Source organism: Canis lupus, chromosome 4, assembly GCF_003254725.2.
Source record: "Canis lupus dingo isolate Sandy chromosome 4, ASM325472v2, whole genome shotgun sequence".
Lineage (NCBI taxonomy): Eukaryota > Metazoa > Chordata > Mammalia > Carnivora > Canidae > Canis > Canis lupus.
In genome coordinates this window covers 68987004-69008017 of record NC_064246.1, presented here as the reverse complement: position 1 = coordinate 69008017, position 21014 = coordinate 68987004, and the positions used below count along the sequence as shown (strand labels likewise).

Below are 21014 nucleotides of genomic sequence, written 5' to 3'. Positions count from 1 at the left end.
TCTTTTTCCTGGTTTTGGTGAAATGTATCCCACCAGTAGCTTTATGAGAAAAACTCCGGGAAGTGAATTTTTCTGAGAGCTTATGTGCTTGAAATGTCTTTATCCTACCCTTACACTTCGTAGTTTGGTTGGATATAGGGTTTTAAGTTGTAAAGAATTTACTTGAGAATTTTGAAGGCATTGCTCCATTGTCTTCTTTCCTTTTTATTTTTTTAAAGATTTTATTTATTTATTCACGAGACACACACACACACAGACACACACACAGAGAGAGGGAGAAGCAGGCTCCACACAGGGAGCCTGACATGGGGCTCGATCCCTGGTCTCCAGGATCACGCCCTGGGCTGAAGGTGGCGCTAAACCACTGAGCCACCCGGGCTTCTCATCCTTTTTAAGCAAGTTCATTGAAGTGTGATTTACATTTAATAAAAAGCATCTCTTTTGGGGGGACGCCTGAGTGGCTCAGCAGTTGAGCGCTTGCCTTTGGCTCTGGTTGTGATCCCGGGTCCCGGGATCGAGTCCTACATCAAGCTCCTTGCATGGAACCTGCTTCTCCCTCTGCCTCTGTCTCTCTAGCTCGATCTTTCATGAATAAATAAAATCTTTTTTAAAAAATAAAAGTCATCTTTTTTTTTTTTTAACAATTGCATTACTATCGTAAGAATGTACTATAATTTATTTAACTCAACCTCTACTTAGGGGATTTAGGTTTTTAAAAATATATAATAAATAATGCAATGACTAATGCCCATGGGCATGAACTTTGTGCCCTTGTGATAATGCTTGGTTAGTATACATGTTTAGAATTGAGAATGTCCAGACCCACTTGGCTAGCCTTACTTAGAATGTAATTAACTAGACTATCTTGGCTGTGTTCCAAGGCACTGCATCTGATGTTAAACAGTCTTTCAGCCTACTAACTCTGTTAAAGGAAGGATTTCCTGCCTCCTTTTCTGGTTAGTTCATGTGAGCTATGGTAAGGTGCTTTCTCAAGAATAGAAAGATAATGTTCTTTCAGAGCTAAAGTGTTTGTCGGGGGTCCCTGGGTGGCTCAGCAGTTTCGCGCCTGCCTTTGGCCCAAGGCGCGATCCTGGAGTCCCAGGATCGAGTCCCACGTCAGGCTCCCGGCATGGAGCCTGCTTCTCCCTCTGCCTGTGTCTCTGCCCCTCTCTCTCTCTCTGTCTATCATAAATAAATAAAAATAAATCTTTAAATTAAAAAAAAGAAGTTTTTGTCAAGCCTTTCAGAGCACTCTCCCTGTTTGACAGTTATACTTTGGATTAGTTGGAAGCCAATTTTCAAACAATTTTTGATTACCTAGGTGGATTAATCAGTTTGCTGATTAACCATGGAGGCAGGTGAAGTGCGTGCAGTGGTGGTGAAGTTGAGTAGATGGAAAATGACCTTGAGATTTAACCTGAGCTCATGCGGTAGGCATTTCACCATCATCTTTCCTACTCCCTCTGCCTTTGGATCAAATCCTCACCAAGTAGCTGTAGATCTTCAATCAGAAATAATTCCCAAATGGGGAATTATTACCCCTACTTGGATAATAAGAGTTGACTGTCATTTTGTTTAAACATGACTTGGGCTTATCCATGACCACTTTTCTCCTTCCCCTTAGTTCATCGATGTATCCCCAAATGCCTAGGCACAAAGACAGTGTTCAGTTTATCTTTGTATACAGAATGTTGTTAAAAAGTTTACTGGATATATAGTAATCTTGGTTACTCTGTTAATATAAGCTTTACCTGAGAGATAAGCCACCTTCATTGTTCTGATAAAGTCAAATTTCTGAGCCTACATTGCTATAGCATATAAATAGATCATTGACTGTGGTGGATTCACCAACATACATATCTTTATAGGGTTCTTTCTATCTTCTTACTACTATCAAATTGATACCCTTATCTAGGAATGACACATACATAGTAATAATGAACACTAACATTTACCAAACTCTTACCATGTGCCAGGCACTGTGCTGGTACCTTATATGACCTATCTCATTTTGTTCTCATAGCAACAATTTGTGCAACAAACATGAGGTAGGTACAACTCTTTTTGCCATTTTACAGGTAAAAAGCTGGGTTTACCAGCTGGGTAAATTGACCTAAAAGCTATTAACTTTTGTGTTTTGATTTTATCTTTATATTTTATATGGTGGATGCAGCACTTTTTTTGATCAAGGTAACTTTACCAAATGATCATTCAATCCCAAAATGCTAAACTTGATGTCGACGTTCATGCTACCAAATAGGGTAACCCCTAGCCACATAAAGCTATTGAGCATTTGAAATGTGACATCTGAACAGAGATGTGCAGAAAGTAGAACATACACATTGTATTTTGAAGGCTTGGTATAAAAAAAGAATGAAAAATATCTCCAGTTTTATACTGATTATATGGTAAATGATGTTGGACATACTCTTTAAAAAATGTTAAATTACTTTTTTTTTTTTTTTTTTTAAATAATCTCACATCCAACATGAGGCTTGAATTCATGACCTGCAGGTTGGGTTATATACTCTACCGATTGAATTAGCAAGGTGCCCTTTTTACATTTTCAAATGTGACAGCTAGAAAATTTAAAACTACATACATGGTTTGCATATGTGGTTCACATATTTCTATTAGACAACAATTGTCTACCATATTTTATATATATTTATACTGGCCAACTCAGCACAAATTTTACCTCAGGTTGAATCTGACAAAGAGCTCTGAGCTGAGCGCACCTGGCTAGCTCAGTTGGTATAGCATGAGACTCTTAATTTTAGAGTTGTGAGTTCAAACCCCACGTGGAGTGTAGAGATTAGTTAAAAATAACATCTTTAAAAATAAAATGATTCTTGGTAAACTTCAGAGAGAGGCTATGTCTGCAATCAGGCTCCTGCACTGGCCACAGGTGCCTAATGACCAGAAACCTCCCTCAGAGCTCCTTCAGGCAGTTTCACTGCAGAAGGCTGTTGGGCAGTGTACCTCTCCATGAATGACTTTCCCATCAGCATCCCTCTGGGCTTTCCAGGGAAGTCCCAGCAGCAAGACAGTTCAACATCCAGTGAGCTATGCTCTACCTTCTGACATCTGGATCTCAACTCCAGATGTAGGGAGGCCTTTTCCTTTAGTGCTCTATCTCAGCTTCTAAGGGTAGGGCCTGTCCTTGTTTCACTCTTCCTATAGTTGTTTCATTTTTACTGTTCAATCCTTCATTACCCCAATCCCTTACATTAAATGATTCCTGTTCAAATTATTGTGTGGTTTCTGTCCTCCTGAAGCCTGATGTACCAACTGTTTTTCCTAGATGTTTATATTTTATACTCTGCATGTTGTTATTCATGTAATAAACCACCAGGTTTCAGTACAGCAAGTGAAGTTTTCTTAATTTTGCAAATACTGAAAGCCTTTGCTTGCATCTTACAGAATTTAGCATAGTCTAAACTCAAAACATTGAAAAGAAAAAAAAAAAAAAAAAAAAGACATTGAGAAGAATCCAGAAGGGAGAATGTGTGTGATACTGCCTTTAAATCTATGTATATAGTTGGGCACCCAGATGGCCTGCCTCTCCCTCTGCTTATGTCTCCGCCTCTCTCATGAATAAATAAAATCTTTAAAAAAAAATCTATCAATAGTTAATCTACTCACTTTAAAAGCTATCTCCTTAATGCATATGAAATTTATTCAAAATTTTTAAATTGTTCAAAAATTTAACTGTTGGGGATTTTACTCAATAAATATATTCTCTCACAACACTTCTAGAAAGGGAGTGGATCAGAAAAGAGCCGATTTGCTCTGATCAAGATTGTTGGAAGAAGGCTTACGGTTACCTTTTAAATGAGTTAACCTAATGCTAAAATTATGTATGTGAATAGTATCTTAGATCTCTGTACTTTATGACATGTGATTAGCCCTTGGCTGTACATACAGGCCACAAATGAGTCAGGATTCCATTTAATGAAGACAAATTTTCTACAAAAGTAATCTTCCATTTAATTTATGCAATGTCTTTTTAAAGGAATGCATTCCAACAACACTCAAGTTGTTGGAATTTTTATTACCGAAGAAAATATATACCTTTAACAAATAACCTGTGCTATAGTTTTCTCCTCTCCAAAATAAAGTCAAATTTGCCATCTCAAGTCTCCTGCAACTGTAAAAGCACAGTGTTCACAGTTTGCCATGATGTGCTCCCTCAAGGTCTATGTTCCCAGAGGTTTCTCTCCCCAGAGCCATCCTTAATTGGACAGTGCTTCTCTCTGAGGCTTCTTGCTTCCTGTCTCCTCTCCTGGGGAGCTGCTGCTTCCCTGAGGGCTGCTCTTCTGTGGCACAGGGACCATAAACAGTTTCTGCCCTGACTATGCCTTCTCCATCCTGAGGTGGCTGCATCTTATGCCACCCTCCCTTCCTCCCATTTGCCTAAGATAGTTACGTTCCTGAAATACCACCTGGCATAATATCATATGCTTAACCCTCAGCCACCTATATAACATCTCTACTCTTAACTTAGGGAAGCTGGACCTTTTCCTGATAATTTTACCAGTTGTCTTTTTTAAAGACCTCTCCTCTAAAGGACTTACTTTCTTTATATAACACTCAGGAGTTCACAAACCATTGTAAGCATTTTTAAGGGCAAACCAAGTACTTTTTACATTTATTGGATGTTTATTTACAGAGCTCTATAAATATAAATTCTATCAGAATAGGACTTTTCTTGCCTCAGGGAACTACTAAAATTAGGCACATATTCCCCACCCCATCCCCCAAGAAAATATCTCCAAAGACCCGGTCATAGCTTTTAGAATCCTGAGATCCTTGATATAAGAGGGATACAAAGGAGAGATTGGCAAAGAAATTCCTTTGAAGAGAGCTTTAAGTATTTAATCCAACTTTCTTGAAAAAAGGGGATTGCTGCCTTCTAGCTCTAAACCTGGTGAAGGAAACTTCAAAAGAACCACTCAGAGAACTTTGAAATGTGTTTCCTGCAACTGTTTTGGTGGCGTGCCAGGAGAGGCCTGCTGCACTTCAGAATTTGGTCAGGTCAGGAATGTGGCAATGTTTCCTGTGGACCAAATGTGTACCACGCAGGGAAGACAGCAGGGGATAGTTTTGGATCCTGCCAATAGGGCCCTCAGGTACAGAGAACCCTACAAGAAAGAGTCTGGATACTAGGAGCAAGGAAGAAGTCACAAAAGACAATTGTGAAGTGAGATGGGAACTATAGGAGAGGGAACTCAGTAGGGAATCTCCAAAGAGGTATTATAAGAGCCCAAGAGAGTAAAAGTCAGCTTAATCCTCTGCTAGGTCGAGGAGAGGGGTAAAATTGCAGCTTACAAGCCCCAGAGTGTACAGGTGAGCAAAGGGACCATACCTCCTCCTCCACTGCTGGCATCTAGCCCAAAGGAAGCCCAAGCTGGAAGAAGGGAGTTACGTCATTTTTGAGTTTTGACTTATTACACAGGATTGGATATTTTACTTATTGAAATAAAACTTTTAAAACTAATCACGACTAGAAATTACTGTTTATTATTTGCGAATGCTCTAAAAATATATGGATCAGACCAAGTCTTCATCCTGGGGCACTGGAGCATATTCCCACTGGGTAAAGAAAGGACACAAAAAATAGTTATGTTTTTATCTCAATCTACATACCATGCCTATTCTACAAACCACTTGCATACACAGGAACCTTTTTTTCATTGGAATTTCCTTGACAAAACATTGTTCTACCTTACTGTACAAGGAAGCTTTTATTTATTTCATTTTAGAGGGAGGGGCAAAGTGAGAGGAAGAAAGAGAATCTTAAGCAGGCTCCATGCCCTGTGCAGAGCCCCAAGCAGGGATTGATCTCACTACCCTGAAACCATGATCAGAGCAGAAATCGAGTCAAATGTTAGGGATCCCTGGATGGCTCAGTGGTTTCGTGCCTGCCTTTGGTCCTGGAGACCTGGGATCGAGTCCCACATCGGGCTCCCTGCATGGAGCCTGCTTCCTCCTCTGCCTGTGTCTCTGTCTCTAGGTGTCTCTCATGAATAAATAAATAAAATCTTAAAAAAAGTCATGTTTAACCAACTGAGCCAACAAGGCGCCATGCGTTAATTTTAACACTTTTTTAAAAAGTTTTATTTAAGTAATCTCTACAACCAGCATGAAGCTTAAACTCACAATCCCAAGATCAAGTCACATGCTCTACCAACTGAACCAGGCAGTACCCTATTACTTTGCTTTTCTTACACGAATGTACAGTATTACAAAATTTCAACATAAACTAAATTTTGCAACCAAACCAGAACTCAAAAAAGGCAGAATATAATCTCTGCCTGATGACTGTTCTTATCTTTGTAGGGATGGCTCCTTACCATTTAGCTTTCTTAACCTTTTTTTTTGAACCACCTTTCTAAAGGGTCCCCTACCTCCACATTCTCTATCACATCTTTGTCTTCACAGCACTTAACACTACCTGAAATTGCTTACTTGTTCAGTCACCCTCCAACACACACAAGCCTATGTACACACAGCTGAAATCCGTCAGGGCAGTCCTTTTGTCATTTCCCACCTATCTCCTGGACCTGGAAGTGCTTCCAGCACACGGGTCACTAAACTGGTATTTGGTTCAGGACAAGGGGCACACTATTATCAATACAAATGAAAGGAAACTATAGAATTTCCAGGTAACCTTCGCAAAGCACTTTTTTTTAAAACTCGTTCCTCATTACCTTATCTGTGCTGAATCCTTAGAAAACTGGATTATCAATACTTTACGGAGATAAAGCTTACAAAAAGTAAACACCAACCCAAATTATGCCAAATCTGGACATCTTTATTTTTAAAGATTTTATTTACTTAAAAGAGGAAAAGAGAAGTACATGATGGGAGAAGGGGCAGAGGCAGAAACCAGCTCCCTGCTTAGTAGGGAGCTGGATGCAGGGCTCCATCCCTGGACCCAGGGATCATGACCTCAGCCAAAGGTAGACATTCAACCAATTGAGCCACCCAGGCGCCCCTGAAGTCTTTTATGATCTTTATTCTCAAAATACAAAAACAAAAACAACCCTTCATTTTTCTTAACCACAGCCAGGTGATTACCCCCTCAAATAAAACCTTCTTTGTATGACTCAACCCTGTCCTATTTCATGGGCTAATTCCGCAATCACTGGAATCAACGTTAACTTCAACTGTGTTTTCGTTCCCACTGTACCTCTAACAATGGCCTGGCATATAGCAGGTACATTACCACACACGTTTAACAAATAATGAACTACTCTCTCTAGTCTATGGATATCTCCCCAAATCTTTCTTGGAGCTATTGTCTTTTTTTTTTGTGTGTATTTTCAAAGTTTCAACTGTCAAGAATGGTGACTGAAATTCCTCAAGTCAAGAAATTGCATCCTCTTCTCTCACCATCACTTCCTGTCTGTGTAAATTATCTTCACCATTCTAACCCTTAAAATTGGTTCTTTCACAACTCTATGTTTACTACTTCCCATGTAGAGCTCCAGCCCAATATTCTACCCCAACTGTCACCAGGTTTACTCAGTTCTTCCTAAGCACTTCCTCCTGATGTTCCACAGGCATTGCAACAAAACCCAACTTTAGTATTTCCCTCTTGCCTCCATTCTACTCCACTCCATCACAGAGAAATGTACAAACCACCTCTTTGCCCTTAGTCAGAAACCTATCATCCAAGAGTCCTCTTCCAGGCAATATTTTTGTTTATGTTACAGCAAAGGAAGCCTATGTTACAGAAGGAAATTCCAGTGGGGGTCGGGGGGGTTATAGCTTAAAAGCTCCCTTTGATTCAAATTTCAGGTATTCTCATTAGAGACCTCCCCAAAGCAGCCAGCCCCACTGCCACTACCTTAAGTCCATGTCCTTATGATTTTCACAAACTATTTCGTATTTCAGAACCTGCTGCCTTATCTTCCAACTTCAAGACTTGTGACATCCACATCACTACTTTGTACATCTTGCTAATGACAACTAATTGTGCCACTGTGGGCTGGAAACCTTCGATGATTTATCATTTACCTTCAGGTGAAAGTCCAAACTCCTTAGCTATGATACTTCAAAACTTTCATGATTTATTCAGTTTGCCCGTCCAGATTCTTGCCAACCCTCTCCCTTTCTCCTGAAAAACCACAGTATGTGATTGAAGGGCCAAGTAAAGCAGCCTGGGTGGCTCAGCAGTTAAGCGCCGTCTTCAGCCCAGGGTGTGATCCTGGAGACCGGGGGGGGATCCAGTCCCATGTCTGGCTCCCTGCATGGAGCCTGCTTCTCCCTCTGCCTGGGTCTCGGTCTCTCTTTCTCGCTCTGTGTCTCTCATGAATAAATAAAATCTTTAAAAAAAAAAAGGTAAAGGGCCAAGTAAACAATACAAGATATGAAGCACTCGATTATTTCTGATCTCCTCTCAGCAACACATTGGTGATACTCCTCTGGTCCTGAGTACCCTCTGCCCAATAAATCTCTCAGCTGTTCAGTAGGGCATCTGAGCTACAGGTGGGTCAAGTGTACTTCTTACCATTAATAGAATTAAGTGGGACATCTGTCAGCTTAGGATCCACTGCCCACACCTCAATCAACTCTTAGGACCTCATTAGATGCATCAGACATGAACTTTCTGCAAACTAGGACTCAACCAAATCCACCCGTTTGCACTCTATTCTGAATGTGCTAACCCAGCCCCATCTCTTTCCCATTGCTTCTCCCTAGGCCTTAAAATCAGTTTAGCTGGTTAGGGTGGGTTCATTTGGCCCATGAGCCTTCTATGATCTGCAGGAATAATTACCATAGCACCAGAGTACTTTTCCAAACTTACTCTGTACTAAAGGCCACAGGCACTGGCAAATGAAGTAAGCTCACCTTACACTCAGTAAACACAGACCCTTGTTAATGCATCCCTGCCCATCTGCCTCCTTTACCCTTCACACCAATGCTAAGTACAGCTGAATGCTAAGTACAGTTGAACCTTGAACAATGCAGATGTTGGAGCACCAACACCCCAGTCAAATATCCACATGGAAGTTTCTACTCTTCAAAAACTTAAGTCCTACTGTTGACTAAAATTTACAGGTTAACAGTTAACACACATTTTGTAGATTATACACTGTGTTCTTACAATAAAGCTAGATAAAATGTTAAAATCAGGAAAGTTTCTAATACTATACTGCATTTATTGAAGGACTCGAGTTCAAACCTGTTGTTCAAGGGCCACCTGTGTATTAAAATTGCTGTTTTTGTAGGTCAAAAGCAATTTCATAAACTTTAATTGCTAACTTTATGACTATGATAAAAGCAACTTCACTTGACTATGCTCATAAGCCCATGAAAATTACAATAAGCCCTCCAGTTTACAGTGAGCAGAGGCACAGAAGTTAGGAAGACCATACTAACAAATGACAACCAAATTCCAGGAACCAAGCTCTAACATCCCTGAAGTAGAGCCGTTACTCTAGTCTCACAGCCCAAAGCCCTATTTGTTTAGCTCAGCAGCGGCTCCTGCACAAGTAAAGGTAAGCGGTGGTCTTGAGGAGTTAGGAACCGAAGAAAAAAGCAGGCTGTGTGCTGGTACCTAGGTGGTCAGTTAAGCATCCCGCTCAATTTTAGATCAGGTCATAATCTCAGGTCTTGAGATCACTCAGTAGGGCATCTGCTTGATTTTATCTCTGCCTCTCCTCCTACTCAGACATACCTGTGCTCACACTCTCAAATCAATCTTAAAAAAAAAAAAAAGACAGGACAGGACTTAGCTTGGGAAAGCATTGTAGGGTGCAATAAAGGTTAAGGTTGGCAGGGCACTGAAGATTATGAAGATCCTTTACAAGTCACTTTGTGATCAACAGGAAGCTGCCAATTAGTGCTTGGCCACTTTATTTTATGGGAACTGTTCTAACACTTGTGCTCTATCCACTTAATCTCTGTTCTCTCAGCAGTCCAACTATGTTGGCCTCATCTCCTCACTGCAAAAAACTGGCAATAAATCACCAGAACTGGGAAAGGTGAAAAATTTCAGAGCCCTTTTAACAGAAAAAAAATAAATAAATAAAAATCAATGCTTACTCAGTTGAGGGTTAAAGAAATTCTACTGGGGATCTATTTATTGTCCTTCATCTACAAATGTTTCTATGGCTTTCCTTTACTGTATACTCAATGCACTGTATTTGCAGGAGGTCCCACACTTTCTCTTAACCCATCCCACTCGCATTTTTTACTCATAGCTAGCAAGTACTTCAGATACTCACTTAGCTGGCCATCTTAAATTACACACAAGCCTATATGCTAGATACCAAACAAGCATTTGAGACTAGAATGAGTTAAGACCACCTTTCCAAAACAACTCATGCAATTACTATCCTTCATGTTCTCAATGGTACTCCAAACGGTATCACACAGAAATGATGACCACTCCCCCAAATCATTAGACTATAGCACGTGAATGTTACTAAAAGCAATTATGCTTTACTTACTCTACCATTTTAAAGTTTTACTTAAATCTTTTTCATTTACTCTACATCCCACATGGGTCTCGAACTCATGACCCAGAGATCGAGCTACTCTGACCCAACCAGGTGCTCGTCTCTAACATCTTTAATACCCATATATATCATGAGCTCTGCTGTGCTACCTCATATTGCATTCTTTTCCCATCATCTTCCAGTGTTGTCTACTTTAAGGAATCCTGGGAATTCTGATTATTTATCTTTTTAAACAGTGTCACAACCCAGTTCAAAAAAATAGTGCTCTAGAACAATCACTTAACAAGTAAATCTAATATCAAGTTGTCCCATCTCCAATCCTATGGTAATTCACTGATATTACAAGGCTATTAAAAATACCTTAGCACACCAGATACTTTTTAAAACCAGAACGTTTATTTTGACTAATCGTTGAAATCCTTAAGATGAACTGGATGCTGCAACAGCTGCCCTCTTGGGCTTAGGTGTCGTTCCTTCACGGAATCCATGCCTGTATCATGTTAAAAATGAAAACCATTATTTCAACAATACATACATTTCAAATTTTATTAATACAGAGTTCAATGAGCTTATCTCAGTTAAATGCTGAAATCAGTATCAAATTCATATGTTCAGACATTTATTTTTACAACATCATTGATAAGCTGCAACATTTCATTTACTTCTGCTTCAGGATACCCATTTTAGACATATACTTAACTGCAACTGGAGAAAAAGTCAACCATTTATTTGGTTGTACTGATCACTGGGCCAGTACTGCTCTCCTGCTTGTTAAAAAGACCCATTTGTGAAAATGGGTCCCCAGGCTGTCAGGCAGAGATCCTAAATACTTTCCTTTAGTCAAGGAGCATGTTTAATTGCAGACATTCTCTAAACTGCTTATCTATGCTTTGCATTTAACTCCTTTAATATATATACACACCCTAAGAAGAAAGTTACTGCTATCCCCCTCTTAAAGAGTTGTGAACTGAAGCACCAAAAGGTTAATCTGGCTTCAGTTCACACTCTTAAAGTCCTCCTACATGGCACTGGCAGTCCCCTGACACTAAGCTCACACTACTGTATGATGCTTTTAAAGTGCAAAGAAGAAAGGTCACTCCAGCATGCAAACACATCTAGGGGTGTCTGTTGTGTTTACAAAGCCCCCAGATGCCTTGTGAGGTTTTAAAATGAAAAAGTCTGGAATTGGGGCAAAGGCCAGGGCTTCAACTAAGCATCACATAGGACAGGACAGCCTCCCCAACAAAGAAGTATCTTCGTTGAGATCTAAATGACTGACACCCTCAAAAGGCAGTTTCTCTCCATTTAGGTTGGAGCTGAAATTCTGCATTTCTAACTCTAGAGACTTTAACAAGAGAGCAAGATAGCTTTATTTCTATACAAATGCCCCAACTCAGATGGTTTTCTATAGCAGACTTGCCTGAAACCACAAAAGTGAAGGCCCGACCTCAGGCCTCATTCACCACTACTGTCTTGACAAATTTTGCTGCGAAAGTGAGATGTGACCTATCCCTAAAAAACAGCATTAGTTTGGGGTGTCCAGCTCAAACCACACTCTAGACATTTATAGCTTATACTACTGCTCCTTGAGAGATCAACGAAATCTAGATTACCTCATCTGAAGGTTACAGTGGCAGCAGGAAAAAAAAAAAAAATCCACAACCTTCCAACATGTCATCCCCACCAACCAGGGTAGTATCTTTATTTCACAGCAGATAAACAAGGCTGTTGTTCTCCAAGCTCACAGAACCAGTCAGACGACAGAAACACACACACTGTACCTGAATCTGCGGTATACAATTTTTAGGTGCCTCATTCGACCGGTCCCAGTGGTATTCCGTCTTTTAGCCTTGGCACTCCAGTTATCTGAAACACAGATTGAGGGAAGGTTCTGATTTGCAACCCCCGCCCCTCCGCACGTACATTTTAGGCCCTGTGGTCAACACACTTGTTAGAGTGCCTTCCGTGTTTTTCCAACCCGCTTCACCCGCACACAGATGCACTTCTGCGTTAAGGCTCAACTAACGCCCGAAGCCGTGCCCACGTTCCTACAACGCCGACGAGCGAAGGACACCCAGCCCAACACCTCACACGGTCGGCCTGAAAAGCGCTCCACTTACACTTTCTCTTCCGCTTGGCAGGGTAGCCACACTTGCCGCAGGTGGACTTCTGAAGGTGGTAGGCCTTAGAGCCACAGCGGCGGCACAACGTGTGCGTCTTATTGCGACGCTTTCCGAACGATGACGTCCCCTTCGTCTGCAAAGGGGAGACACAATTTTGAGATCTGGCGCTTTCTATACATCGCCCGACGTTTTCAGGAAAATACACCACTGATTATAAATGAAAGACAAATAAAAAAAAAAAATTTTTTTAAGACAATCCGGAGCTGAAACTGTGGCGGAAGTTCCTAACTTCTTAAAGTGCTACATCAGAGAAACTACCAGCATTTCAGATTATCGAAAGCATTCTGCAAGGGTTGCTCTATCTTGAAATCCGCTACGTTCTTTGAAGGAGACAGAAAAAATAGACAAGTCGGAAGGAGAAGTAACGTGGCGGTTTCCCTACCTACCCCGACCCCCGGCAACTAAGAGCTCCTCGCCAGGCCTCACCACCAAGGAGTTCCTTGGCGCACAGAGCCAAACGCTCCCCGACCACGCTTCTCCCTTCAGTTCTCATCCGAGGGCAAGGCTTCTCCAAAGATCAAAAGAACCAAGGGATCTGGAGTGGCTCTTGCTCCACGGCCGTTAGGCTCAGCCTCCTCAGGGAGTCAGGAGCCATTCTTCTGCCTCCTGAGGGCCACCGCGTGCCCCTCTCCTGCCCCCCCCCTCCCTCCCTCAGGAACCTTGCCGGCCCCCTAAGGATGGCAGGGAACGCGACGCAGAGGACGAGGATGGAAGGCGATTCAGACGAGCATTGGAACCAACTCACCATCTTGTTTCCGCGGCAGACCCCAAAGAGGCCGGAAGAGGAGGCACTTCCGCTATATCGTGCTCAGAAGCTTCCGCCCAGGGAAGTACTTCCGGCGGGGCGCGGTGCACCGTCCCCAAACGTCCGTAGCGGCACCGTGGGTGGGGCCTAGGGGCGGATGCAGAGCCAGGCAGGGCCAATAGGGGTTTCGGTGCCCCGCGTCGGAGTGGGCGGAGAGCAGCCCTGACGCCGGAGCTCGGCCCTGTGTGCTGGCGCCCCGGCCCTCCCGCCGCCTCGCGGGTTTGCGGCCGCCGACTGGCGGGAACCTGGGGATCCCCGTGCCGACTGCGCGCTTCCGGCGTGTGGTGGGGCGCCGGGCAGGGCCTGCGACGCGGCCCGGGAGAGGCCCGCTCCTCCAGGCGCTCCTCCAGGCGCTCCTCCCCGGGCCGCAAGCTTCCGGCGGACGCTGGTTCTCCCGGCGGGGCGGGGCGGCGGCGCGGCCTCGCCGCATCTTAAAGAGAAAGGCGGATAATGGTTTGGTTTGGTTTGGTTTTTTTCTTTTCCTGACTGCAGTAAATTAGAGTCAAATGTTTTTGTTTTTTTTTTAATATTTTATTTATTTATTCATAGAGAGAGAGAGAGAGGCAGAGACACAGGCAGAGGGAGAAGCAGGCTCCATGCACCGGGAGCCCGACGTGGGATTCGATCCCGGGTCTCCAGGATCACGCCCTGGGCTGCAGGCGGCGCTAAACCGCTGCGCCACCGGGGCTGCCCCAAATGTTTTTAATTTAATTGTGCAAGGGGTCACACGTGGAGCTTCTAGTTTGCTGCACCCCGATGCGAGGAAATGTGATCCGGCCCCTTTACGGGGGGCCTGGAAGCCTATACGTAAGCCCCTTGTAAATAGATTTTTTTATTTAGATGTTACTTTTTTTAAGATTTTACTTATTTATTCATGAGAGAGAGAGGCAGAGACACCGGCAGAGGGAGAAGCAGGCTCCACGCAGGGAGCCCGACGCGGGACTCGATCCCGGGTCTCCAGGATCACGCCCTGGGCCGAAGGCGGCGCTAAACCGCTGAGCCGCCCGGCTGCCCTCTCGTGCCGCTTTATGCCGATAATTAACAATACTGCACACTCAAAATCTGTCGAGAAGGCCCACCTCTAGTTTAAGCGCTCTTAGCCACAGTTAAAGCACACCGTACGGTTCTGGTCAGGAGTCTGAGCTGGGCCTCGCTGGGCCTCGCTGGGCCTCGCTGGGCCGGCATCAAGGTATGGGCAGGGCTGCGTTGTTTCCTTGGAGGTTCCCGAAGAGCTGCCGCCTTTTTCAACTCCTGGAGGCTGTGAGCGCGCCTGGCTTGTCTCCTGCCCCTTCCAAGCCAGCAGGAGTCTCCTATCACACCCTCTGCCTCCTCCGACTTTTTTTTTTTTTTAAGATTTTATTTATTTATTCACGAGACACACACACACACACACACACGCACAGAGGCAGAGACACAGGCAGAGGGAGAAGCAGGCTCCATGCAGGGAGCCCGACCTGGGACTTTTAAGGCCCTGTTAAGTTCAACCAGGAAGCCATTGGGCTAATGCGTTAGGGACCCACTAAGCACACAGGAATCTAGGCCCGTAAATTGTGGGACCCAGGAAATTTAACAAAAACCCCCTACCCCTGGACAAGCAGAGCAGGACTGACTCCATTTTGTGCTGCGCCGCCTTGTGCCGACCGCTTAGGGCACTGCCCCACCCCAGGCACCAGGGCACACCCTAACCGGAAATCGGCTCAGTGATAGGCCAGTTCAAATGGACACTTTAGGGTAAAATGTAACTCAATCGGCCACCGGCGAGTGTCCGGACCAGCGTGACTGTGCAACTTTCTGCGTATCCCATTGGCCACTGGCCCCTATAAAGTTGCTAAGCCTCTTAGTCTCCGTGTCCAAGTCCCTGCTCCGCTGCTTCGGGTATACTTGGTCCCAGGCTCCAGCTTGTAAATAAATCCTCGTGTGATTGCATCGGTGTCAGCTCCTTGGCGGTTTCTCGGATTCGCGATCTTGGGCACAACACCTATATGGAGCCTGCTTCTCCCTCTGCCTGTGTCTCTGCCTCTCTGTGTGTCTCATGAATAAATAAATGTTTTTTAAAAATGCCAGGTTGGGAATGGATCAATTTTTGAAAGAGATGGTATATGCTATTCCTGGGTATTTGCTCTATGACATTTTGCCTTTCAGCAGAGAATAATGGAAACTACATAAATCCTGCATCTGTGATTCTGATGCAACTCAAGTCTCTTCACCAGAACTTGGCAGTAGTTTTTTTTTTTTTTTCCACCTACAATAAATGAAATTACTGCTGACTTTTCTCTTGAAGACATCAAATAAATTTCTTAGCTGCAAACAAAATTTTTACTCCTGTGTCATTGATTTGATTTCGGGGGTATATTTTCAAATCTGCGTCTTCCTGGCTACCCTTCCCCAGCTCCATCCCATTTGCATTTTAAGCTTGTGCAATGCAAATTTTCTGTTACCAAAGAACTGAATTTAAACTTCCTATGATTAAATTTCTTTGCTAAATATTTCATTTAAACTATCCCTTTCCTTCCCATCAACTTTGAAATCCCCCAGGGCAGGTTACTTGTGAGAAGGGAGAGTATTTAGGGTGGAACAGTGGGGATTGAGTTAATTTCATCTATTAGATGGGGTTTGAGGAGCTTATGAAAATGCCTTATCAACCAAGGTGAATAAAAAAACAATTGGCAAACTTGCTGACATTGCCTGTCAAATTGTTGGTATTAGCTGAGATGCATCTCAAAATTCATACTTTTGAGACATGTTTAAAACTCTTACCTAAATTAATTTTTTAAATTAATTTTTAATGTAAGGGTTTTCTTGATCTTTTTCAACCTCAGGGACACAGAATTGAATTCATCATTATCCTTGGTTCTTTTTTTTTTTTTTTTTTTTTTAGGGGTTTTTAGGGGATCCCTGGGTGGCTCAGTGGTTTAGCGCCTGCCTTTGGCCCAGGGTGTGATCCTGGAGTCCCGGGATCAGGCCCCTCATCGGGCTCCCTCCATGGAGCCTGCGTGTGTGTGTGTGTGTGTGTGTGTGTGTGTGTGTGTGTCTCATGAATAGATAAAATCTTTAAATAAATAATTAAAAGCATGTAATGCGGTGCTTTTTAAAAAAAGGGATTTTATTTATTTATTCATGAGAGACACAGAAAGAGGCAGAGAATAGACAGAGGGGAAAGCAGGCTCCTTGCAGGAATCCTGATGCAGGACTGGATCCCTGGACGCTGGGATCATGAGCTGACCCAAAGGCAGACAATCACTGAGCCCCAGGTGCCCCTATCCTTGGTTCTTAATGCATCTTAAGCATTGGTCATGCATGGCCTGCCTTTATTTACATATTTAATTATCTTTAATAATATAGTAAGCATCTGTAAATTCATCCCTGGATGATATCCTATATCTTAACTCCATGATCTTACTGTCCTCTCATCCCATCTTATCCCCCAGCCTCTCCTGAACTTAGGTAACCATCCTTCTTAATTTCATATTCATTATTTCCTTACTTTTCATTTTACATAATTTTTTAAAGTATTTTATTTTTAAGTATTTTATTTTTAAGTTAATCTTTATATCCAACACGGGGCTCAAACTTACAACCCCAAGATCAAGACTGCATGCTCTACTGACTGAGATAACTAGGAATCCACACTTTTATAATTTTAATGACTGTATACTCCTAAAATGTGTGTTTGCATGTATTTTAGTTACATTCAATTTTTTAAAACAGTGTCATGTGGTACATAATCTTTTGGGACTTAAAGTTTTCCTTTTATATTTTTATGATCATATTTGGGTCACTGAAGTTCATTCTTTTTGAGTGGTGTGTACTGTTACATGTTTACTACATGTAATACTACAGTTTATTCATCCAGTATCCTTTTGATAGTTATTTATATTGTTTTCAAGTTCTTGTGAACTATGTAAATAAAGACCAACTAGGAGTGATTGAGTGGCTCAGTTGGTTAAGCAAACAACTCTTGGTTTCTGCTCAGGTCATGATCTTGGTGTCTTGGGGTCAACCCTGTGTCAGTCTCCATGCTTAGCATGGTGTCTGCTTGGAATTCTCCCTCTGCCCCTTCTGCCCGTGCACTCTTTCTCTCTCTCTCAGATAAATAAATAAATCTTAAAAAAAAAAAAAAAAAGAAAGAAAACCAACTAGAAAACTTTTTTAAAAAATCAGGGGTGCTGGGTGACTCAGTTAAGCATCCTACTCTTGATTTCAGCTGAGATCATGATCTCTGGGTCCTGAGATCCAGCTCTGCATAGGGCTCTGTGCTCAGCATGGAATCTGCTTGTCTCCCCTCTTGTATGCACATGTATTCACACTTTGTCTCTTTCTCTCTCTCAAATAAATAAAATACAACCTAAAAAATAAAAAATGAAGTCTCTTAATAGAAACAAAAGATGTAAACTATTAGGGTATAGTAGTGTTCTTTTTTTTTTTAATTTTTATTTATTTATGATAGTCACACAGAGAGAGAGAGAGAGAGGCAGAGACACAGGCAGAGGGAGAAGCAGGCTCCATGCACCGGGAGCCCGATGTGGGGCTCGATCCCGGGTCTCCAGGATCGCGCCCTGGGCCAAAGGCAGGCGCCAAACCGCTGCCTAGGGATCCCTATAGTAGTATTTAAAGTAGGAATTATGAATCCCTCCATAATCATACCCCCAGAGATAACCAGTGTTATAATTGAGGTATCTCTCTCCTGACAGTCTTCTTTTTAAAAAAATATATATACATTTATATATATATATACATTTTTATATATATATATATATATATACATATATACACGATACACATTTTAACTTTTAAACAAAAGTGGGATCTGTAACTTTCTGTCTTTTTTTTTTTAAGATTTTAATTTATTTATTCATGAAAGACACAGAAAGAGAGAGGCAGAGACACAGGCAGGGGGAGAAGCAGGCTCCATGCAGGGAGCCCGAAGCGGGACTGGATGCCAGGACCCGGGGATCACACCCAGCCAAAGGCAGATGCTCAACCGCTGAGCCACCCAGCCGCCCCACTTTTTGTCTTTCTTTTTTTTTCTTCTTTTGGTCTTTCATAACAATATATCATGGATATTAGTAGTTGTCAAAATATATATACTTACTTCATCCTTTTATTTATGTTTTTATTTTTCTTTAAGTAAACTCTATTCCCCACTGTGGGGGTTGAACTCATGACCCTGAGATCAAGAGTCTTATGCTCAACTGAGTGAGCCAGCCAGGCACCCTGCTTCATCCTTTTAAATTGTTCTTTTCTGTTGAGGTATCAACGTTTATTCCACAAATCCCTAATTTATGGAAATCTTTGTCATTTTAAATTATCTGCTATTATAAACAATATTATCATGCAGATTCTTGCACATATTATATCTTTGGGCATTTGATCATTTCCTTAAGATAATTTCCTAGAAGTGAAATTGCTGAGTTGAATGATGTAAATTTATATTATTATCTATCAGCATTTATTTGTTTATTGCTATGTATTGCCGGATTTCTCTCCAGAAACAGTTAATCAATTCACATTCTTATCACAAATGGAGCTCAGAGCAGAGAATACCTTGTCCAAACTGAAGTTCAAGAGAGATTCTGGGAGGAATTGACTCAGGCTAATCAAGATGAGACAGACTCAGGTCATCAATAGAGTAGCTAGGTAATCTACAGGGAGCCAGGCTGGGGGTGCTCAGGGCTAGATTCCCCCACTATCTTGGCTTGTTTGTATCCACTCCCTCCATTGCTAGGCATCTTTCATCTCTGCCAAACAGAATTACTCTTTGCTATTTTTTTGAAAAACTTGTATTTGCTTACTATTGGAATGATTTCATAATCCACTTCCTGGTCTAGAGGACACAAGAACAATGGCTGCGGGGAGTGTTCCTTCAGAGATCATAGAAAGGGAACGAAAAAGGTTACTTGAAATCCTCCAAAAAGATTCCGATTCTGTCTTAGATACATTAACCTCTCGGAGGCTGATTTCTGAGGAAGAGTATGAGACTCTGGAGAATATTACAGATCCTCTGAAGAAAAGTCGAAAGTTGTTAATTTTGGTACAGAAAAAGGGAGAGGTGAGCTGTCAGCATTTTCTCAAATGTTTACTTAGTACTTTTCCAGAGTCAGCTACCATTTGGGGCTTACAGCATGGTAAGTTGGATTTCTGTACTTTTTTGGGGGGATGGGGAGGGTTAGAGGGACAAGGCAGATTTCCTGAAAGAAGAAAATTATTGCCTTTTGTTTTCCTTTGTTTATCTCCTGGAGATAATTTTCATTGAAATTTAATAAAGGGTCAAAGTGTTCAGGATTTTAAAAACAGGGAACTATATATTTTACTGGCTTAGGGGATTGATAATTTTTTGTTGAACTTGTGTCCAAAACTCGCAGTTTTTTTTTTTTTTTTTTTTTTTTAGTGCTATAATAACTGCTTATTATTCAGGAAGTAAATTCATGGATATTTAACAACCCCAATCTTGGAGTTAGTATAACCATCTTGGAAATATCAGAAAAATGGTTTTTAGCACATGTACATGGTGGATCAGTAACTTCATTTTTTCTGTGATAAGAATGCCAGCAGAAACTTACTTTTTTGATGCAATTAAAATGCTAATTCTTGGGCAGCCCTGGTGGCGCAGCGGTTTGGCGCCGCCTGCAGCCTGGGGTGTGACCCTGGAGACCCGGGATTGAGTCCCACGTCTGGCTCCCTGCGTGGAGCCTGCTTCTCCCTCTGCCTGTGTCTCTGCCTCTCTCTCTCTCTCTCTCTCTGTCTATGAATAAATAAATAAAATCTTTTTAAAAAAATGCTAATTCTTCAACATTTAAAGATAATTCATGTCAGATGAGGAAGTAGTTCCTCCGGAAGGGATTATTTAGCAGTTCTGTAGATTACCACTAAAGGTGGGTATAACTCCTTTTTCTAAAAATATAAAAAATACTGAAGATTATTTTAAGAGATATTAGAGAAGTAGAGGCTCAGATAAAAAGATTAATGTTAATAGTCTCTAATGTAGAACACGACCCATATGCATAGAGAAATAGTTATTATTATTTCTAGGACTTGCTATTCCAAATTAGAGCTATTTGCTTCCTGATTACAAATTATTAGGATTAGATTTCATTAGCAATGGTCCTAGGAAATCTGAGTTGGTTTGGGGTCATAGTAAGTCCACAAGTAAGCACTATTCATAGAATACACATTTTTTAAAAAGATTTTATTTATTTATTAGAGAGAGAACACGAGGGGGGGTGGGGGTAGAGGGAGAAGCAGACTCCCCACTGAGCAGGAAGCCCATTGCGGGACTCAATCCCAGGACCCTGGGATCATGACCTGAGTTGAAAGCAGACACTTAACTGACTCAGCCACTCAGGCACCTGAATTCACATTTTCTGTTTCACTCATGTACTCTTTGAGTTTGCTATGAAGAACTCAAACTCGTGAGAAAGTTAGAAATGTGATCTGATTTTTTTCCAGTGACAGAATGACAGTTGACTTGTTAGTTATGTGGGAGATGCTAGGTATTCTCATCCTCCAGTTTTGAAATAAAGAAGAGAGATGATGCTTTGAGGTTTTGGAAACTCA

General features: G+C 41.9%; 2 protein-coding genes and 1 non-coding gene across 5 annotated transcripts in view; 1 reads left to right on the top strand and 2 right to left on the bottom strand.

The window, feature by feature from the left end:
* CARD6 (caspase recruitment domain family member 6) overlaps positions 1–21014 on the top strand; it is a 40350-nt gene that overhangs the window by 9540 nt on the left and 9796 nt on the right. Inside the window, exon 1 of one of the 3 annotated variants that reach the window (XM_025436298.3) lies at positions 19175–19585. The exons of 1 other annotated variant lie outside the window; for it this stretch is intronic. In XM_025436298.3, the coding sequence (XP_025292083.1) occupies positions 19303–19585 (283 nt within the window). In that variant the 5' untranslated portion in view covers positions 19175–19302. Of the gene's footprint in view, positions 1–19174; positions 19586–21014 lie in introns of those variants that run through there. One more of the 3 variants, XM_025436301.3, reaches the window with a different exon arrangement.
* On the bottom strand, positions 10847–13861 carry RPL37 (ribosomal protein L37). Its single transcript, XM_025436315.3, has 4 exons — positions 13401–13861; positions 12593–12728; positions 12254–12338; positions 10847–10962 (listed from the first exon to the last, which is right to left on the bottom strand). The coding sequence occupies exons 1-4, from the start codon at positions 13401–13403 to the stop codon at positions 10893–10895; spliced, it is 294 nt and encodes a 97-aa protein (XP_025292100.1). The 5' UTR covers positions 13404–13861; the 3' UTR covers positions 10847–10892.
* Positions 11039–11118, bottom strand: LOC112652865 (small nucleolar RNA SNORD72). The gene has a single exon (XR_003131778.1). It is a non-coding gene; the product is annotated as a small nucleolar RNA SNORD72 (small nucleolar RNA).

Bases quoted from the DNA above. Each gene is read 5' to 3' on its own strand.
- RPL37 (XM_025436315.3), bottom strand. The intron at 12,339-12,592 runs GTAAGTGGAGCG...TCTGTGTTTCAG, and splicing joins TGCCAAGCGGAAGAGAAAGT to ATAACTGGAGTGCCAAGGCT. The intron at 10,963-12,253 runs GTACAGTGTGTG...AACATGATACAG, and splicing joins ATTGTATACCGCAGATTCAG to GCATGGATTCCGTGAAGGAA.